At 34.5% G+C, this 23,106-nt stretch overlaps 1 protein-coding gene across 3 annotated transcripts in view; it reads right to left on the bottom strand.

Annotated features, from left to right (window-relative positions):
- SLF1 (SMC5-SMC6 complex localization factor 1) overlaps positions 1-23,106 on the bottom strand; it is a 115,716-nt gene that overhangs the window by 6,100 nt on the left and 86,510 nt on the right. For all 3 annotated transcript variants that reach the window (XM_056820814.1, XM_001365334.5, XM_016431568.2), the window contains 4 exons: positions 16,585-16,732; positions 4,006-4,151; positions 2,847-3,010; positions 1,643-1,761 (listed from right to left, as the gene is read on the bottom strand). In XM_056820814.1, the coding sequence (XP_056676792.1) occupies positions 1,643-1,761; positions 2,847-3,010; positions 4,006-4,151; positions 16,585-16,732 (577 nt within the window). The remainder of the gene's footprint in view (positions 1-1,642; positions 1,762-2,846; positions 3,011-4,005; positions 4,152-16,584; positions 16,733-23,106) is intronic.

Genomic DNA, 23,106 nt, shown 5'->3' with positions numbered 1-23,106 from the left:
GAACCTACGTTAAATGTATGGCTCTTTTTACACAGCATTTATAGCTTAATTCAAATGAATGTTTCTGGCTAAGCACGAGTGCCTCTACACACTCAAGTATAATTCAGAACTTCAAATCCATTAACAGATGGTTTGCTGCTTCTCAATAGGCTGTCTGGCTTGGCTACAGCAGCACAGAAAGGGAGAAATGAAGGAATCTTAATATAAACACACACACATACACACAGACACACACATACACACAGACACACACACACACACATGGGGGGGGAACCTAGTACCATTTAAAGCTTAAACAAGGGTGACAAATAGAATTGCAAAGTCTTGAAATCTACATTTTACAGAAGGAGTGCAATTAATGCATGCAAGGTAAAATCAAGTCATATTGACATCTCTGTTGTCACCAAGTGGTTATAATGAACAAGAGAACCAGACTATGAACTTGATGCAAGGAGAATAAAAGAAGTTATTGCAATGCCACACAGACTAGAAATCAAACACAAACTGCATATGTAGCTAAAGTTAATTTTCTCTCTTGCTGAGATAATGTAGCACATTTTTACAGGGTTTAGATTCACGGTACACACCCCTAAATAGCTCTTTTCAGCCTCTGCAAGTATTTCTATGGGAAAATTCCTCTTTTATGCACACAGAGAAAAAAAAGACATTTCAAATTTTTCTCTATTATTTTTCAATTCTCTTTCTCCTAGACCCACTTCTTTCTGCTGTTCAGTTTGTTCTAGTCATTCATATCCATTTTATCTTCTGAAACAATAAAACAAATAGGACATTGCTTTTGGAAATGAATGAATTTTATAAATAAATCACTCTTCTTATATTTTGAACAAAATGGGCAATTATTTGGCATTTTGTGCCACACAATTAGGAATTTATATTATGTTGAAAGACTAGTCCAAGAGTTTCTTTGCCAATATTGTTCTAGATATCCCATGGGGGTCATGATAATAAACATATTTGTATTAGATGCATGATACTTAAAATATAGACCATAAACAAAATGATGTAGCAAATGATTTGGGCCAGTTACAGCCTCAAGTAAGGTATATTTTATTAAATTTATGTCATAAGTGGAGTCTGAATGAATTATGGTCATGTTATTTCATCCTTTAGGTACTTAGATGCTAGTATAGTTAGGACTAAAAGCCAAACACATTTCATAGTCTGGGCTCAGTGCCTGAAAGAAAAGAGTCCATATGCTTAACACAGCTATGTAACATAGACTGCTCCCCAGTCTTTGTTCACAAAATGTCTAGGACTGAAAGACATGAAGAATGAATTATACTTTCAAATCAGAAGACGCCGATCCTAAGCAACACAGGTTGAGGTGGATTAGCAAAGTAAGGCGGGCAAGTCTGGAATGAGCTCACATATGCTACATACTGTGTTTAATAGTTGGAGAAGTAGAGGGAGAAGAGAAGAGAAGGAACGTGCTATTATACTAAGTATAATCTTTTCATTAATGACATTTTAAGAAAAATAACATGCTATCCAGGAAGGTATTTCTTGGAAGTAGGCCAACATTTTAGCTCAGGCATTCATCAGGGTAAGTGTATTAAACTTGCAAGCAATGACTACAACCATGATAAGTTCTTAGCATACATTAATTTGATACTTTGAATACCTTTTAAATTGGTCTTGTGAAAATTCATTTTTGGAAGCAAAAAGTTCTCTTTGGAACGTGACAATTCTCCTTCAGATTTCTTTTGCGACCTTTTTAGTGACAAGGGATGTTTTAGCTCACTAAAAGAAAAATAAGAAATTACGAAGGCTATTTTTTGGGCCATGCATGTTCAACATACATTATATTGTAAAATTTTAAAAAATATTCTTCTTAGTAATAAATTCCCCCATCATTTAATTCCATGTTTTATGTCTTCTAGGTAGGTCACTTAGCTCAATGGCCTCAATATATACCTTAGTACATATATATGCATTGTATTTTTCACTTTGCTGGCCTCTTTACCTGTGACTCTTGGAGAAGTTCACAAACATGACACATCCAATAAATAGGGAAGAAATAGGACAAATTTGATATAAGGGAAAAGTCAAGATTAGAAACTAGATGTTCTCTTTTAGTTTCTCAAATTTGTGGCACTCTTCTTTTCCTTAATCATCATCATCATCATCATCATCATCATCATTATCATCATCATCATCATGTAAGTGACAACAACAATAGTGGCAGCTAATATTTATTTAGCACTTTAACACTTGCAAAGAGCTTTACATACAACATATTCATAACAACTCTGTAGGGTAGGCACTTTACTTATCATCCCTGAATTAAGGGACTTCCCCAGGATCATAGAGATAGAAAGTATCTGAGGCAAAATTTTATTATCAAAGCTCCATTTCAGTAGAAGAGAGCTTTGTGTATTTTCTAAATGTTTCTCTTTTTGGAAAATATTCCAAGTTTACATAGTATCTAATGTGACTTAAGGATACATGCAGGATTTAAGATGTGGTCACCTACATTGTTAGTCAGACATTCTGAAGCTGAATTTCTGCAGTATTTTAAGTAATAGATAAAGTGCATACATATCATTATGTATGTGGTGGTAATCATGAAATCAGACAAAAAGCTGTGTAAAGCAGTCATTCAGTGAACAGTTTCATTTCTCCTGGGAAACATTTCACCCCAACACCAAGGAAATGAATGTGCATCAATGTATGTACGTATTGAAGAATGGGGGAAAAACTCTATAGGTTTAAAAATAGGCTTTCTGTCAGTCAGCAGGATGTACAGGCTGACCATTCGAGGTCACAAGAAGTTCAAGATGGTGTGTCAGGGCAGAAGCTTCAGTGATACTTTAGGTTTTACTTACGGTGCGTCAGGCAAGACATTGGTTTGGTTCTGATCACCATCACTTAACATCTTCAGTGCCCTCTGAGAGCTGGGGCCATCCCAATGTCCCATTTTCTTCCGTTTCTGCCCCTTTCTTAGTTCAAGTAAATTAATTTTTCCCAATGCAGGCAAATAAGCACATACCTATTGCAAAATAACATCATATTACTTTCATGATCCTCTGTATGGCAATAGGAAGTCTGAAAATGATTACCTGACCATTTCCCACAAAATTTGGGCTTATCCTTTCTGATGTCTGTATGGTTGCCCTCTACCTTAAACCTGTTAAAAGATGAAGATGATTGCTAAAAAGACTATTCCACATCATTAAACCAAAATCATGTGGATGACAAGAAGAAAAATGCCTGGGATGCAAATGATTGTTCTTTCCTAATTTAATTTTTTTGGCATTATGCTTATTCAGAAAAGCTCCTTTGATTAGTCTTGTGCCTAGTGTGTTATGTTGCTTTTGCATAATTTATTTATCAAAAAAGCCATCTGATTTATGTACAATTGGTATTTTGCCATTTCAATTCTGATTATGCATTTGTGCATTAGGAAACAAGTCTGGTGTAAGACATACAATAATGGGTGTGCAAGTCTATGCAAGGCAAAGAAATGTTGTAAAACAGAGGATTTTGCCCAACCAAATTATATAAACAAGTATGTCTGATTCTCATTTCTTTGTGGAACTGATTGAGAACATTTAATAATAACTAAAGATGGGCCAGTAATAATGTTGGCAATATATAGATAAAGAACTTTGGACTAAAGGCATCTCTAAGTGATTGTTAGATTAAAGTGGCTTTGAATTTTTTACAAGTAACTTTATTTTAAATATTAGGTATTATGTGGAATTATTCTATCATGTGTCTACTCTGATCTTTTCAAAAAGTAATAGTATTGTGTAACATAGAGAATGGGAAGAAAAGGTTTTTGTGCTGTGTTCCTAGAGCAGAGATTTAAACATTCTAAATTCTGTAATTAAATTTTTTCCCTTCACTAATTTTTCCATCTTTGAAGGGAATAACCAATGCACAACCAAATGTTGGAAATGCATGAATTAATATTTGTAATGAATTAAACTGATCATATTGATGCCTTAGAAATTAAATAGATTTGAGTAGAAGGCTGTTTACCATTTTCTGAAGAGAGAGTGGTTCAGGAGAAATACTGATACAGCTCTGTAAACATGACTTTTTAAAGACTGATTCTGCAATGAACATTTGAAGCCAGGATGAAGAGAAGGAATTAATGAAACTTTCTAACTCTTGTGAAGAAAAATCTGAAGGAAACAAGTAAAAAAAAATACAACAAACATGTTAAAGTGTCTTCTAGGTATATACAATCACTACACATAGTGGACCTGATTATTAACCAGGTTTTCCCAAGACAGAATTCTCTTTTTGGAGAGATCATAGTTCAAAGAAGAATGGATCTTAAGTCAGAATATACCTATACACAAGACAATATTGTGCAGTGAAGTTAGCTATAATGGTCTTCTGTGTTTACCTCTCCTGAGTAAATATCCTTTGTTCCTTCTACTAATCTTTTATGACATAATCTCAAAGCCCTTCACTGTCTTCAATGACCTCCCCTTTGATACACTTCAATTTATGTGTCCTTCTTACTATGAAACTCAGAATTGAATAAAGTACTGAAAGTATGATCTGAATAGCATTCTCTAGTAGAGCTAAACTGCATCTCCTGCCTTATCCTGGAGCCATTTTTTCAATTGTGTCCAACTCTTCATGACCCCATTCAGGGTTTTCTTGGCAAAGGGGCTGAAGTGATTTTCTATTTCCTTCTCCACCTTCTTTTTCAGGGTTAAGTGATCTGCCCAGGGGTCACACAGCTATTGTCCGAGGCTGCGTTTGAACTTAGGTGTTCCTGACTCCAGGATCAGCACTACATCACCTAGTTGCCCAATGAAGCTTATGATTATATTCATTTTTTTTGACTTCCATATTAGACTGTTGACTCTTCTCTCTTGTTCATTCCACCTCTACACCCCTTCTCTCATCTTTCCATCTATATCTTCCACTCTCTTTAGTTCAAGTCCTTAGCATCTCTCACCTTGAATATTGCACCAACCTCCTGCCTTGTCTCCCTATTTCTCGTCTGTCCACCCTCCAAGCCTTCCTTTTCATGTGTGCCAAAATAATCTTAATGTGTACATGTGACAATGTAGCAGATCTTGAGTGATTCCTCAAGCTGACCACTAAAGCCTTTCATCATCTGGCCTTGACTCTCCTCTCCTTTATTTCCTATTACAGTCTGCATTATAGTCAATGGCTATTTCATGACTGTGTCTCCTATCTCTCAGGGCTTTTACCTAATCCCTCTTCACCCCCATCTGAACCATTATCTACATTTTAAAGCTCAGCTTAGTGCCACTAGCGGACTAGTGTTCTTTCTTTAAATTACCTTCCATTTTCTTAAATAAATTCACATGTTGATTTTCCCAATCGAATGTAAGCTCTTTTAGGTTAGGAGCTGAATTTTTCTTCCTCTGTATTTTCAAGCATCCATCATCTGAGTTTATATGTATGGTAGAATATAATTTAATTATCAGTAACTTAGACCTAAATCACTATTATATGACTATAAACATACATATATAGAATACATTTTTATTCAATGTTTCATCATGGGTTGTGCTTTTAAAAAAATTGTTTTTTAAAAAAAAATTATCTTCCAATATTTGATTTCTTGACATTTATAGTACTGTGGCTTTTCAAAGTAACTTGCACATATGCTGATAATCCTCAGATCTTCCCGATTCCAGGCCTGGTGCTCTAACCACAGCTCTACCTAGCTGCCCCTAGCCTTGATACCATTCTCAATGAATCCACTGTTTGTGTTTTGCATTCACGTATGACAGACCATATTCTTCCCATTCTTTGAATCCCCAGAGTTTAGCACAGTGTCTAATGCTAGATGATGACTCAAAGAGGTGGTATGGGATAGGATCAAGGATATAAATATGGAGGTAAGCATTGGCAAGGAGGTTAATTTCATTCTTAGAGTTGAAAAAGGAAAAGAAAACAGGGAACACTTTAGATAGGGAGCTTTCTCTTACTCAGAGATTTGAATAAAGGAGTAAAGAATACAACCTGATGGTTTCTGAGGTATAGAAAAGGGCAAAAGTAGGTGTTCAAAGTGGATAATATCAATTTTCTCAGTGGAGTTGGAAGTGAAGTAGATCAGTAATCCAGGGAAGAATAAAAGATTTGATACGCAACAATAAGTAAGCCCAATGGAGAGTAAAGGTGAATTTGTAATGTAATATAAATCAGTGATCATAGGAACACAGATTGAGAGCCATAAGAGATCTTAGATACCATTAAGTACAATCTACTTTTAGACTTTTTCCAGATGAGAAGACTGAAGTTTAAAGAGGTTGGAACAACTGTTGCCTTTATCTGGCAGCACTGAGAATCTTGGTAGTAGGAAAGGAGATATGATTAACACGAATTCCCTCTTAGAAGGACTGTGTTAATACACCGTATTATGTGTATATTATGCATATATTTGTATTTTCTTGTGTACATGTAGCTCCTTGACATAAGGATTATTTCCTTTCTGTCTCTGTATCCCTAGTACCTTGTAAAAAGTATGCACAAGGGGTAACCAAAGAATTTGAAAATGCACTTTCAGCAACGGTAAAAAAGAATTAAAAAATAATAGTCAAGCACATAGTTTACTTAGTCAACTACAGAGTCAATGTGTTGTAGAAAAGCAAAGCCAGATCAGGGTATGACAATGAGAGAACACTGAAGGGAAAGGGAAGAAAGACCAATAAAGATGACTGAAAGAATGGAAAAGACATCTAATGAGAAAGGACACAGGAATAGAGATCATTAGCTTGACTATGAAAGAGCTGAAAGTCATTTTCCAATTGAAAAGAATGTTATGTTATGTTAAATTATGTTACATGTTATAGAAAGGAAGGTGACCAACTCTTTTCCATCTTTATTCAAGACAGAAAAGAGAGGAAATGAATACTCCCCTCAAACCAGAAATTTAGGTTAAAGAGATACTTTAAAAATTACTTGGAAATGGTATGAAGAATTCTTCTCATAGTTTCTAGAAACAAGATAGAATCTCATCTGCTCAGAGCTGAGTTAAGCATAACCTGGCAGCAGGGAAGAATGATAGATTTAGGTCAGCTTCAGATATACATTCTAATCTTATGATTCTATTAAAAAAATAAATTTAAAGATCCAACAAATGCCACTAAAAATTCAGTCAATTGTGTTTGAGTACTATTATATGGATGCTTTGTTTACCTATAATGAGAAAGACTATTGTTACATGTCCAAAGGAAAGTTACAGCAATACTAAGAGGTCAATTCTAACATCATTATTAATGACCTAATAGAAGCAAACCAAAGATTTATTAACTCTGTATATTCAGCAAAACTGGAAAGCAGGGCAAAGGAACGTGAAAATGTCAGTTAGTACTAGAGAATTAAATTAAAATTTTTTTCAAATCAAGTCAAGTTTCCCAGGGGGGAGGAGGAAACCCTGACACAAAAGAAGATGTGAAGAATTCGGAAGAAAGTAGTATTGACAAAAAAGAAATAATAGGGAGCAGGTTCTCAGTCTTCTACAATAAAAATGCAGAAGTTAAGAAAGCAACTTGAAAGAACTGGTTTGGCCACAATGGAAGATTATGACATAAAAATGCACACATAAGATAATACATGTATAACCCAGTGGAATTGCTAGTCAGCTCTGGGAGGCAAGAAGGAAGAGGAAGGAGAGAACATGAATCATGTAACCATGGAAAAATATTTTAAAAATAAAATCATATTAAAAAATGAACACATAAAAATGACTAATTTTATATATTTGCTCAGAGAAAGTTGGTGCTCACTTATGTTAATTATTTATTCATTTTCCAGCTCTTGAGTAAGAATAATCAAGATTGAATGGCAATTGAAAGCCAACAAAATAAAAATAAAAATAGAGAGCAAGTAAGTAGAGCCATTTTTGGAGTGCTTATTAAAATATTCCAATGGATTAATCTCCCTTCCAATCTTGACTCACCAGACATTATTGATTAAAAAATACTACAAGCTCTTCCTTTAAATATTGATTAAAAACAGACAACTCAAATGAAATTTAAATATCTTTCGAAAGTAAAATAATGAAATCACAGAATTGTAGTTCAATCCCTACTGTATCACATATTTATCCCTTCAAAATACCATTCTTGATTATTCATATTTTGTTATGTGGTCATCTTAACCATAACACCATATACTGGAAAAGTCTAATTGTTAGCCTTTGATGTAGTGTCTAGCTATATCTCCCTTGGGACCAGGATAAAAAAAAAACAAACCCAAAATTTTGGTAGCTAAACATCAATTTCTTTGATACTGAGAACTAATCAACATAAGATTTCTATTGTTTCTGAAGGAGGAAAAACAACATTTAACTGTTTTTAGCAAATTTAGCAAATAATTTACCAGGCAGCATAATAAAGGTAAACTGAATTTGACCTAGGTAATGTTAAACAGTCATGCAACAAAAGATACCTGTCTTTCACCTCCTTCCCCAATGAAAAAGGAAAAAAGGAATGAGATGTAATACTTTGGCTCAAAATCTTCTTTTATATTAAAAAATGGTCCTCTTTGCAAGAGGGGCAACCACTGTATAAATCTTGAACACACATTACCTAGATTTATATTCTAGAATTTTCTCTGTTAAGTGCTAAGATACTTTACAGAACATATTCAAAAACTTTACCTTCCCCCCTTTTAAGCAAAATCAAGTTAAACTGAAACATTTCTTAATGAAAAACAGTGTATTTTCCTTAAAACCTAAAGGAATTACAATTATAGAAGATTTCATTTTACAAGAATCATAAGTGATATAGAAGACCAAAAAAAAAAAAGCCAAACAAACCTAATCCAGGATGTGTTGGCTTGGGTAATAATTTATTGGGCTACAGAAAAAGGATCATAATGGTTTCAGAGGAATCTGGGGAAACTCACACAAACTGATTCAGAGTGAAGTAGGTAGAACTAGAACAATTTATACAGTAACAAAAAAACTGTCAAACAAAGAACTTTTATAATATTTGAGAATTCTGATCAATGTAATGAATAACCAACCACCTATGCTTCTGAAGGACCCATGAAACCATGCTACCTACTTCCTGATGGAGTAGTGATGGATTTAGAGTACAAATTGAGACATGTTTGGCCCCCCTCACCCCCCAGCCAATGCAAGAATTTGTTTTAGCTCATCATACATGCTTGTTACAAAGGATTTGCTTTTCTTGCTTTTCCAAATGGGGGAGGGGGAGCAGAAAAGAAATAAGAGAAAGAAAAAGTAGAATTTGGGTAAATAAAAAATGAAATTTAATTAAAAGACCATAGATGTAGAGCTGGGAGGAACCTCAGACCAGAGGCTGTTTAATTTAACCCATTCACTTTACAGATAAGGAGACTGAAGGTCTGGAGAGGTCAAGTGACTTGTCAAAGGTCATGGAGGTAATGAGTGTAGAGGTGAATCCTGAACCAAGATCTCAAATTAACCAGCCAATTCTCTTTCCACTGTACCATGCAGTCTCAGAGCTAGAAATTTGATTCTGAAAGGAAAAGAGATCTAGGATGACAACTAGAAAGTTTTCTTTATTAAACTGTCTTCCTTAAAGTGCCATCATCTGATAGTGAAGCCTGGATTTGGACCCAAGGATCAAGGTCTGAATCGAAGTTTTGCTACTTCCTCCCAATGTGATCATGAGCAAGTCATTGTCCTCTCTTCCTTAGTTTTTATATCTATTTTTTATATATATAAGTTTTTATATCTATTAAATAAAGGAGTTAGATTGGATTATTTCAGATGTTCCTTCCCACTTAAAATTCTGTGGATACTCTGAGATCAAATCTAACTGGTTAAAAAAAAAAGAGGATATCTGAAGGCTAGCATTTGAAATAGAGAGAAACCACACTCTGAAAGTATCAAAGACTAAGTGTAGATAAGATTAAATGGTGAAAAAGGTAGAAAGAATCATGTAGTTTCCAATCTTGGAAATGACTTTTAAAAAATAACTTTTTATTGAAACTTTTGTTCTAATATTACCTAAATTTTCCCCTTATTCTTTCTGTGCCCACACAGAGCTATCCCATATAACAAAGACTTTTTTTTAAAGGAGAAAAGAAAAGAAGTTGAGAAAAAAAATCAGCCAAACTGATCAATGTAGTGAAAAAAATCTGACAATAGATAACAACCCAAACCTGTGGATTCCATCTCTGCCAAGTAGCAGGGAAAGTCTTCTCCCATCTCTTTGTACAATCTAAGTAACTATTGATAATAATAAATCATGGGGAAATGGCAAAAATAAAATTGTCCTAGGGTATTAAAAGACTCAGGGGAAGAATAGGTAGGATCCCATGGGCTAAAATCATATGTGGGAAATCAGCTAAGGAGAAAGGATAGAAAGGTCTTAAGTGAAAAGCTGAAGAAACAAGAACAAGAATACTAAGGAAGGGAAGAAAAGGATTTAAAGAGATCTTTACCTAAAGCTATGCATTAGAAACCAGCAACTCAAATTTTTAAAAATATATAAAGATGGAAGCAAGAAAAGACAAAAAAGATAAAGAAATTTATTATATGATACTCTATCAGGTGTGATAGAACTTGAAATGATTTGAAATTGGTGAGGAAAGGAAAGGACTATAGAAAAGGTGTCTTTTTTTCAAAGTGAGGTTAAAGAAAACTTGGAGTTGATGGGTGAGACCATGGGTCAGGGCTGACAGGACACTGAAAGCTAAAGAGAAAAAGATGTAGGAGCTCCTCAATTCTAACTTGGTTTCCATTTCCTTTGCCAAGTTGAGAAGGTTCATTGGCCTGGAAAGTACAAAACAAAATGGGAAATAAGTAAAGAGATATTGAATGTTCTCAACAGGCCATGATGAGTTCAAATCTCTTGGTTAAAGGTATGCTTTCAAGGTCTAAAGAATAAAAAGATGCAGCAACATGGAGAAAGGAAAATACTGTCCTAATTTTCAAATTAGAAAGAGAAGAGAGCCTACAAGCAAAGGGATATAAATTTGATTTGGCTTCTTGGTAAAATTCTAGATTATTGTTAAAAGGATTTTTAAAATGAATAATCCAGGATATTTTCACCACAAAGACCTGGCTTGGCTTTATGAAGAACATGGCAACTCATTTTATTTATTTATTGGCAAGTTTACTAATCTGGTAGGAAGGAGAATGTTGTAGATAGTTTGACTTAGCAAAGCATTTGATAAAGTCTTTCATGCCATTCTTTTGGAAACAATGCAGTGACATGGGGTTAATGATTGTAAAGTTAGACAGATTCAGAACTAGTAGAGTGATTAAAACCAAAAAGTACTCATGAGTGATTTGAAGTCAAGTGGGAAGTTCTTCAAAGGGGTGCACTAGAAATCTGTTCTTGGATATATCCTACTTTTTAATTAAAGTTTATCTCTTTAAAGAAGGGTGGCTCAGGGGCTCAGTGGCCAGAGAACCAGGCCTTGGAGATGAGAGGTCCTGGGTTTAAATCTGGCCTCAGACACTTCCTGGATGTGTGACCTGGGTAAGGCTTACTTAACCCCATTGCCTCACTCTTCTGCCTTGGAACCAATACTTATTATTGATTCTGAGACAGAAGGTAAAGGTTTGAAATTTTTTTAAATGAGAGATAGATGGCACAAATAAAATTTGCAGATGCCATAAAGGTATTAAATAATAGTGGACAAGTTCAGGATCCAAAAAAGATCTTGAAAGGTTTGAACAGTGGGCTGAATTGAATAAGATGAAATTTATAAACACATGGATTAAAAAAAATCAACTTTCAAGTATAAGATGGAGGAAACATAGTTAGGCACTAGTTTTGCTGAAAAGGATGAGTATGTGTATTAAATTAAATATGAATCAACAGTGTGATGTGAGAGCCAAAAAAGCTAACGTACATTGAAAAATCTAGCTCTCAGGAATAAGAAGGTGACAGTCTTGCTGTATTTTGAACTGATGAGATAATCTCTGAATTACTGAATTCAGCTCTAGGTAACACATGGATTGAATGGCTTTTAGAGAAGGACAACCAGGATAGTGATGAGTTTTGAGGGCTCAGGGGTACATGAGAACTGTTTCCCTGAATGTGAAGCACTATCAAGTAGAAACAGGGTTAGATTTGTGGAGTGTTGCTCAAGGATGTAGGATTAGGATTTTGCCAAGAGGCAGATTTAGGGTTCATGAGAAGAAACTTCTTAGCAATCATAGTTTTATTGAAGATCTTGAAGCAAAGGCTGGCTGACTCCTTGTCAGGAGATCTGTAAAGGGATTTTGTAGGATTAATGTTGTTCAGATATGGGTTAAAATAGATGTTCCCTCAGAGAACTAAAAATTAGAAGGCTATGAATACATACCCCACACCCTGTTTATTGTGCTTCGCAGATACTGTGATTTTTACAAATTGAAGGTTTGTGGTAAGTCTATTTTTCCAACATGTGCTGACATCATTTCTCAGTGTCACATTTTGGTCAATCTCACAATATTTCCAATTTTTTTCATTATCATCATAATATCTGTTATGGTGATCTGTGATAAATGATCTTTGGAGATACTACTATATTATTTTAGGGCACCTCAAATAGAGTCTGTATAAGGTGATGAACTTAGTTGATAAATGTTGTGTGTGTTCTAATTGAACTCGCCCTTTCCTGGGGCCCTCCAATTCCCTAAGACACAACAATATTGAAATTAGACCATTTAACAATCACATCGTGGCTTCTAAGTTTTTGAGTGAAAGGAAGACTCAATCAGTGAGACAAACTTCATCATTGTCTTATTTCAAGAAATTGGGTCATGCCCTAATCTTCAGCAACCAGCACCCTGATCAGTCAGTAGCCATTGACATCTAGGCAAGCCCTTCACCCAGAAAAAAGATCATGAGCTGCTGAAAGCTCAGAGGTTGGTTAGCAGCTTTTAGCAATAAAGTATTTTTAAATTTAAAAATTTAATTTTTAATTTAATTTAAAAATTAAATTTAATTTAAAAATTAAATTTTTAAATTTAAAGGTATACACAATTTTTTTTAGTCATGATACTTTTACAAACTTAACAGACTATGGTATAGTGTAAACAATTTTTATATGCACTAGGAAATAAAAAAATATTCATGTGACTTGCTTTATTGAGATATCCACTTTATTATGGTGGTCTGGAACTGAACCTGCAATATCTCCAAGATGATATGCCTCTACATATTTTTGCATTCTTCTCTCTTTTTTATTTTTGGAGAGAGACGATTATAAGATTATAACTGGGGACCAAGTGGGAAAACTATGGATACAAATCATCACTATTTTTTTAAACTACTTCTTTTGATGGGCTCATACTCACCTGAATTATCCAATGAAATTGTAATACTAACATTAGAGGTTTTTTAGGATTTAAAAAGGAACCTATTCTATGTAAGCAGGTAATATGCTTTAACTAGTGACACATAAGCTGTAGGCAATATAGTGCCATTCAATGATTTTGCATAGTACAAGTCTTGAAAACAAAACAATTGGTGAGATTGGTTTAAAATCTACACTATTTTCTACTTAAACTGAGTTTAAATAAAAGCTTTGGGAAGAAAATTCTTAATATTAGAATATTTATGGAAAATAAAACAACCATAATGAAGTAATGAGCAGATAAAGAAGACAGAGAAATGTCAGAATCCCTCATAAAATCTGATAATTTTTATTAGGGTTAATTTTCCAAAGAAAATGAATGGATGGCTCCCACTTTAGACTAATCTAGCTTAATTTTTGCAAGGACTGCCTATTTTTAGGGTAGGAAAGTGAAAGAGCTGATACATTCTTAGTTACAAGGCAGTTTATTTATTCTCTTTTCTTTCAAAGAATGAAGGAGAAATTATTAAAATGATTTATGTTGTTATTATAATAAACAGAGATAAGTAGACCACACTAAATTGTATATGAAAGGTGAAAAGACTTCTAAGACACTATGGAGTGCTTTACTTTTTATAATGTAGCATACTTTTCAAATGATCATTTTCATCTCTTTTCAAAACTAAAAGAAATTCGATTTTAAAAACAGCCAAGTGACTAAGTTTGGAAGATGTTGAATAGTGTAATGGAAATAAAGTCAAAAGACCCAGATGTATGTATTTGCCACTATGTATGGCTATACAACTATGGCAAACTATTTAACATCACTGAGCCCCAATTTGTAAAATGGTAAGTATCTGGACTATTTACCTTGAAAGATAGTTGTACTTTGTGCAAATGCTAGGTCTATATACCCCAAAGAGATTAAAGAAAGAAGAAAAGGAAAAATATGTGCAAAATATTTATAGCAGGGGATAGCTAGGTGGCTCAGTGGATTGAGAGCCAGGCCTAGAGATGGGAGGCTGGTCCTGGGTTCAAATGTGACCTCAGAAGCTGTGTGACCCTGGGCAAGGCACTTAACCCCTATTGCCTATTCCTTACCACTCTTTTGCCATGGAACTAATACACAATACTGGCTCCAAGACAGAAGATAAGGGTTTAAAATGTATTTTATATATATTATATATAAACGCATATATTACATATATGTATATATATATTTATAGCAACTCTTTCTGAGGGGGCAAAGAATTGGAAATTGAGGGGATGCCTATCAATTGGGGTAAAGCTAAACAAAACATGGTAGATTAATGCAATATAATACTTCTGTGCTGAAAGGAATGACAAGGGGGATGGTTTCAGAAAAGGTTTGTATGAATTGATCCAAACTGAAGTGAACAGAACACTTTCTAGAGTAAGGGGAATATTGTAAAGATAATCAACTTTGAAAGACTGAGAAATTCTGTCATCATAATGACCAACTAAAAAGGACTCATGATGAAACATCCTAGCTAACTCCTGATAGAGAACTAACAGACTTATGTAAACCTTAAAATTCCTTAGACTTATAAATGTTGGAAATTTCACCATTGGGAAATTTCATACTTGGAAAATTTCTTACTGATAGTCTATGAACCCCATTGGCATGGGAGGTTCCTCCTCCTCCCTTCTTAAGATTACTTTAGGACAGAAACCTTTTGCTGAACAATGGAAAGGACTTTGACCTATGCTTAAGCATAGAACAGGAATTTCTTTGAGTCATGATTGATTTTAGAATTGATACAATAGAGATACTTGGAATGACAGAATCAGGTCTTGGAAAATACAATTTCCACCCCACTCAGTCCTAACAGGATTTAGGAAGGGCTGCAGCATAGATCAAAATTTAATTATTCCAATCTCTACCCTACTCAGGGTAACAGGATTTAGGAAGGGCTGTAGCAAAGGATCAAAGATTTAATTATTTGAGAATATGACCTTCAACAGACATGTGCAAAGCCAGAGACCTCTGGGCGGTCCTGGGTTAAGCTAGAGCCTCCATTGGCACAGGGAAATTGATGGACAGTGATTGGTAGATGTGAGAACTGAGGGGAGGGAACTTGGATGGTTTCCTTAAAGATAGAGGGGTCTGAAGACTCAGGGGTGGTGGTTGAGGAGTTGGTCTGAGTGGTTGGAGTGTGCTCTGAGAAGCTTGCTCTGAAGGAAGCTGAAGGTGGGGGCCTTTGAGACTGTTTCTCCATTTTGGTCACGTGAGTAATAGGGACTGATCTCTTTTCTTTGCCCCAGCTATCTAAGGGCTTGGGCCTTTTGGCCCAGCCTAAACAGAGGGGGTATTTAAGCCCTATTCCCTTCTCTCCCCTTTCTCTCTCCCTCTCTCTCTCTATCTCTAATTCCTTTCTTCCTCTTGTTTGTAATTAAACTCTATAAAAGGCTGACGGCTGACTTGAGTTTTCATTTAGGAATTACATAGCTGAATTCCTTGGCGACCTTAAATTAATATATATCAGTCTTTTAAAAGTGATTTCCTTGTCACACTTAAGAGTTCAAATTGACTCATATTTTCTTTGTTTTTTTTTTGGACATAGCTAATGCAGAAATTTGTTTTGTATTACAAATATATATGTATGAAATGGATTTTGTTTCTCTTGCTTTCTCAATGGATAGGAGTATGGCAGAGGAAAGAGAATTTGAAACTGAAAAGAAAGTTGAATTTTTAAAAAATCTAAATCGGTGGGAGAAATTAGAATTAAATATGGGATTCTTATTTCCATGTCAGATACTAAATGGAATTATGTGGCAATGTACTTCATATTTTAAGTTTATCTGGGTTTTATGTTTTGCTTTATACTAACTTTAAGTTAAAAAATAACACCATTCTTTATCTTCTAAAATAATTTAAAGATTTTTTTGTAAACTGTAATGTACTATGTAAATGTTCACTACTGTTTTTAGTTTAATAGTAATTAGAAACAAAACCTTGCAAAACTAATAAAATATCACAAGTATCTGCTAAATGTTAGACAAAAAATGTAAAATGAATCCCCTGAATAAGGCTGAAAATAATCTACGTTATATTCAAAGACATACTTATAGAAGCAGCTAAGTGGCTTGGTAGATGTAGAGTCAGGTCTGGAGATGAGAGTTCCTGTGTTCAATCTGGCTTCAGATACTTCCCAGCTGTATGATCCTATGTAAGCTTAGCCCCATAGGGGTTAGCCCCAATTTCCTAGTCCTTACTGCTCTTCTGCCTTATAATGGATACTTAGTTTTTTTCCCCTAAGATAGAAACTAAGGATTTAAAAAAAAGGGGGGGGGGAAACGGGACATACTCACCATCACAAGATACAGCAACATAATTTCCTAGATGATCAGACATATGTTGCATCACATTTCTGTCCTTCATAAGACCAAGAAATATCCAATATTCTACTACTGCTCCAAGAATCCCAGTCAACAGGCAAGCCATTTCATTTTTGAAGGTCTAACAGATCAGAAAAATTAAAAATTCATTATGGGAAATAATCTAGATTTTTAACTTTAGGCATGCCCCAAATCAAATAACTCACATGAACACATAGAAGCAGGATAGAGATATTCATAAACTTAAACACATTTTTTTTTAAATTGTCACAAAAAGCCATGAAAAAACCTAGGCTTACTGATAGCCTTGGAGTTTACTCCAGGGATTATTTGGAATGATTACAGAAAACTAAACCCAACAATATTCTATAAGATTCTAGTAAACATCAAAACATCAAAAAAGATGTTTCAGGTCTTAAATGGTATATTTGTGACTCTAGGGTCTAGTTTACTAACCATACATAAAGCATGTGTAGATAAGAAAGGGCTGGCTTATACCCTCTGCTATTTCTCTGCAAACTATGTCCATAGGCAAAACCAACAATACGTCTATGTAAAATTCTAACCATAAAGACAAAATTTTAAAAGGAAATGAGTTTTTTTAAATAATTAGTTTTTTATTCTGAACTGAACACTAAAGAAAACAAGCATTTCTTAATACAAAATAAAACAGAAAACACTAAAGCACACATCTCCAACAAGTAATTTGCTAAAAATGAAATAAATTTGAAAAACAGATTAAAGTTTCAAATAAAATAAAATTTCCTATTACTGAAGAAAACTGGTAATATTAAATCTTCTTGATTAATGATTGGAGGTAAATCAAATCCACTCTACCTATCATGAATGTGTTTATAGAGAGCTAATAGGAGAGAAAAGCAAAGTATAAGTATTGGTCTGTTTTTGCTCCTTCTAAATTCAATATTATTAAACTCCTCTACAAATTAATAGCAGTTTTCAAGTCCTTCCTGTCACAGTAATTGGTAAAAATATACATTACTCTTCATTCATGAAATTTATTAAGAGCTATGTTATAAGATTAACTGAGGACCAGAAATATATGTGATATCTGGAAACCACTAAATTGATTTAAATTAAAACAACAACAACAAACTTGCTTTTCTTTTTTAAATATCTCAGGTCTTTTGTAAGAAAAGTAAGATGATGATACCTGATACTAACTGATCCTTACTTTCTGTATTTGATAAGGAAATATTCTCAGAACAGGCCACACGCCACACAGTAGGAGTTTTATAAAATGCTTGCTGACTGACTGACTTTACAACTTTAATAATTCTAAGAGCTTTGCCCTGGCCCTTCTCTTCCCCGATCAGGTAGGTTCTGATGCCAGGGTGTTTTCATGACTAAATCCTAAGGCTACCAAAAGCCATCATCATCTAAGGTTCCAGCTGACTGATCATATTGACGTTTTCAAGGAAAAGGAGATAACTGCTGGGAGAATACAAAAAGTGAAGGCAAAGTTTGTTTGTTTTGTAAATGTTAATATACTTTTCTTCATATCATACTTACACCTTAGCAAAGTTTCTTGTTTAAAAGAAATTTTAAGAAAGAAATTTGTTTAAAAGAAAAAATTTAAACTGTTATTCATTTTAGTTGGTTTCCTTTGTAATCCTATGTATTTTATTTTATGCCTTGAGGGAAGAAAATGGTAGTGCAGAAGATAGAATGTTGGGCCTAGAATCAAGAAGATATGAGTTCAAATTTGACCTCAGATACTTAGTAAAGCTCTGTGACTCTAGGAAGGTAATTTGTTTCCCTTAGTTTTCTAAACTAATTAATACTAATTTTCAAAAAGTGCTTAATGTTGGACCAGCAGACAATAAATACAATAAACACATTTCCTTCCTTTCCCATTTGAAAATATTTTTTTGAGGAGTATTTTGGCTTCAACAGATTAAAAATGACACAAAAAAGGATCAAAACCCTTGAAGCTCTGTGGAGCTGAGAAGCTGCAGAAGATGGGTAAGAGATACATCTAAAGAGATAATAAGGAAAAAGACTTGTACAAAAATATTCATAGTTGCGCTCTTTGGCAAATAATGGAAAATGAGGAGATGCCCTTCAATTGGGGAATGGCCGAACAAATTGTGGTATATGTTGGTGATGGAATACTATTGTGCTCAAAGGAAAAATAAAGTGGAGGAATTCCATGGGAACTGGAACAACCTCCAGGAAGTGATGCAGAGCGAGAGGAGCAGAACCAGGAGAACATCATACACAGAGACTGATACACTGTGGTACAGTCGAATGTAATGAACTTCTCCATTAGTGACAGTGCAATGATCCTGAACAACTTGAAGGGATATATGAGAAAAACCACTATCCACATTCAAAGGAAAAACTGTGGGAGAGAAACACCAAAGAAAAACAACTTTTGAATACATGGGTCGAGGGGATATGATTGGGGATGTAGACTCTAAATGAACATCCTAATGTAAACATCAACCACATGGAAATAGGTTCTGATCAAGGACACATGTAAAACCCATTGGAATTGTGCGTCAGCTACAGGAGGGGGTGGGGGTAGGGGAAGGAAAGAACATGATTCTTGTAACCAAGGAAAAATGTTCTAAATTGACTAAGTAAATAAAATTTCCAATAAAATAAAAGTAGAAGAGAGAATACAATTAGGAAAAAATAAAATAAAATGCATTTATCAGGGTTGTGCCAGCCAAGGTATGATGCTCTAATATCATGTGTGTGGACAAATGCCCAGTGATCTTATAAGAGGAAGAATTTTTCAAGGCTCTTGCTCTCTTCTGTTATTATGGCAAGACCCACAGCAAGGAGGATATAGAAAATAGCTATTTATTCATTGTACTCTAATTTAAAAACTCACAAGGATGACTACTACATATGACTTAGTATAAGAGGTAAAGGGTTGCCTTAGGCTCAGAGATTAAAGGATTTTCCAGCGATCACAAAGTCAGGCAATATTTGAACTGAAGCCTTCCTGATTCTAAGTCCAGCACTACATAGAGGGCTATGAAATACTGAAGTCATAATTTGTGTTCAAACACTGCCACACTAGGTACATCTACTTTAGAAATTAATTTGGGGAGGCGATTGTTATAGTGGAATTGGGTTCAAATGCCAGCTCTGCTGCTTAATATTTCTGGGTGTATCCCTGGACCAGTCAGTTAAAGTCCCTTAAGACTTAAGATTCCTCATTTACAAAAGAAAAGGCTCTACCAAATGATCCCTCAGGATCTCCCAGCTCTAAATCTAAAGTCCACAAGAAAACATAATGCAATGAACAAGAAAGTGGTTTATTTTGGAAGCTGTTTCCTAATATCCTAATATCTCTGCTATCTGGCATACTGTCCACCAGATTAACTTAATATGTACTTTGGGAACAAAATGAAAACTGATGTTCATTGTTATGAACCAAAGTTTCTGCAACATTTTACATGTCTCCTGAATCACTGAGGAAAAATAATAATCCATGCAGAGAAGCAGCATGGGCAACACAATGAAGAGAACTGGATTGGGAGGTAGCAAGCTCTGGGTTCAGATTCTGCCTCTGACATTTTGCTAGTTATGATCATGGTATCCCCTCAGGCACCTCACTAAATTGACAGGAATTATCATGTAGAAGAAATCACAAGTCTTTAAAGTAATAAAGTGTAGCTCAACAAAGTTTTAGAGTTGAGTATGTTTTGTTTTGCTGTCATTTTGTGAATATCACTAATAACTATTAACTAAAATACTGAGTTAATGAAAGCACTAATTAATAATAGCTAGAATATTTAATTAACCAGAACAATTCTGCTTACCATCTGATCAGGTAAGATTAAGTTGCACAGGCCAACATGAATTTAACAATCAACACCAAAATATACATCTCAGTATAAAAAAACAAAATTGTGTATACAACCACGAGTTGCCATGATGTATTTTTTTTGTAACATTATTTTATTTGGTCATTTCCGAGCATTATTCATTGGAGACAAAGATCATTTTCTCCTCCACCTCTCCCCCCCACCTATCCCATAGCCGATGTGCGATTCCACTGGGTATCACAAGTGTTCTTGATTCGAACCCATTTCTATGTTGTTGGTATTTACATTAGAGTGTTCATTTAGAGTCTCTCCTCAATCATATCCTCTCAACCCCTGTAGTCAAGCAGTTGCTTTTCCTCAGTGTTTTTCCTCCCAGTTTGTCCTCTGCTTGTGGATAGTGTTTTTTCTCCTAGAATCCTGCAGATTGTTCAGGGACATTGCATTGACACTAATGGAGAAGGTCATTACGTTCAATTGTACCAGTGTGTCAGTCTCTGTGTACAATGTTTTCCTGGTTCTGCTCCTTTCGCTCTGCACATGATGTAGTTTTTAAAGTGTAATTTGAATTTAATATAGTAGTAACAAAATTATCCTGATGTTTTTGTGTCTCTTCTGAACATCTTTTTAGTACTTTTGTCTTCTAATTTTTATTGATGCTTTTTTTCTTTTCTTTCACATTGCATCTCTAATCACTACCTACTAACTCACATTTCCTAACACAAACAGATGTTCTTCCTTGTAACATGTTCAGGCAAGCAGTGAAACAAATCAAACACACTGGTCTACATCAAACCTTTTTCAAAGCATTTTCTATGTGCACAATTTCATCTGATCTTTAGAACAACCCTGTGATTGAGACAGAGTAGGTATTATTATTCCCATTTTATACTCAGGAGTAGGAAATTCAGGCTAATAGGGGTTCAGTGACATGGCCTTTTTCAAAAGAAAAGAAGTGCAATTAAAAATAAAATAGGTCTTTAGAAATCCAGTCCAGGTTCCTTCTGTCTACCCTTGTGGAAGAACCCACAACAGGCTCCAAGAGATTAAGAACTTTACCATTACAATAAAATTTAATGAGATAATAATTTAATGTACTACCATTTCAAAACAATAGTAGGAGTTGATATTTATACTGCATTTGAAGGTTTACAAATATTTAATGAACATTATTTCATCTTCACATCAAAGTGTAACTGTAGTTAACTGTCCCCACTTTACAGATGAGGAAACTAATAAGGCTTGTTGTGGGATTAAGGAATTTAGTCATGTTTAGCCATAGTTACTAAATGTCAGAGGTGGGATTTGAATATGATAATGTTTTACAACAGGAGAGGGGGTATTTTAGTAGAAACTATCCATAATTAGGAGTTAAATAACCATGGCCATGGTTGGAATTGGGTCACAGAATAATAATGATACTTTTGTTAAATCACCAGATCTTGGGATCCTTATTTGTAAAATAAAGAGATTTAACTCAATAATACAGTATTTAAGATTCTGTTTTAAGTTTAGTTGTATTTCCTTTCACTGTAGGAAGGTAAGAAAGAAAAAATATCACAGGAATTTTAGAAAAAAGATGGCAGCCAACATCAGACCATAGTTCTAAAGCTGGAAGAGAGCTCAGAGGCTATCTGGTGCAACCTTCTTCATTTAAAGATGAAGAAAGAGGCTCAGGAATAGTAGTATGGTCAAGGTCACACAAAAGTAGAAGGTATGAGAGAAAGGATAAGAAGCCAGGTTCTCTGTCTCTAGAGCCACTGACTCTATCCACGGTACCATATTACCTTTTCTTTCTTACTGACAATTACAAAAGAAAAAAAGAAAAGAAAAATCAATGGTTGGGAGAGTGAACTATGAAAGTATTAAAGGCATATAGCCTCATTTGGTTTCTTTGAGATCTGCAATTATAGTTACTGCTATGTATTTTATAAGGGTGTCCCAAGGAGAAATAATGCAGAGGAGGTACTAAGCTGTGTAGTTGATGCCCATGTTGAATTTGCAGTTCCTTTAAATTAGAGACACACCCCACTTCTGCCCTTTGCCAAGGAAAGCCCAAAGCACTCTCAGATTCATGACAATGAAATTCACTGCCACAATGTCATTTGGCAAGACTGGCTGATTGACATTATGACAAAACAACATTAGCATAAACTGAGGACTTCTGTTTAGCTAATGACTTAAATTGAATGCTTCAATGCTGTAAATCAAGAAACAAAATGCTTTACCCTACTGAAAGTGATGTCTGTGAACATGCATGGAATTCTTTAAATTGAAAACTGCCAAAGAGACTGAATTAAGAATGAATTCTAGCAGTGAAAATTAACTTAATAGAACAAGTTCATATAAAAAAAATCCTAATCAAGTCTTAAGAAATAAAATACTAATTTGAAATGTTTAAGACTAGTTTTCTAATATCTAATAATGCTACAATTTACGTGGCAGTTACTGCTAAGCAAATATGTTGCTCTTGTTTATAAAGTGCAATGAAAATCTTCAAGCCAAGAACATAAAATCTGTTACTATTTACAACTTTAGTTTGCTTTCTAAGCATTTTCACATTGGTAGTAGTCCTTTGGTGATTTAGTAAACTGTGAAAAATGCTGTGGTCTATATTATTGTTTTAAGATATAACGAGCAGTTTCATCTAATACAATCAAATGGAAGAAAGGAAGAAATGTTACACAATGTGAAA

This window comes from Monodelphis domestica, chromosome 3 (assembly GCF_027887165.1).
Source record: "Monodelphis domestica isolate mMonDom1 chromosome 3, mMonDom1.pri, whole genome shotgun sequence".
Taxonomy (NCBI): Eukaryota; Metazoa; Chordata; class Mammalia; order Didelphimorphia; family Didelphidae; genus Monodelphis; species Monodelphis domestica.
Note: the sequence above shows the minus strand (reverse complement) of the source record. Positions and strands in the feature narration are given on the sequence as shown.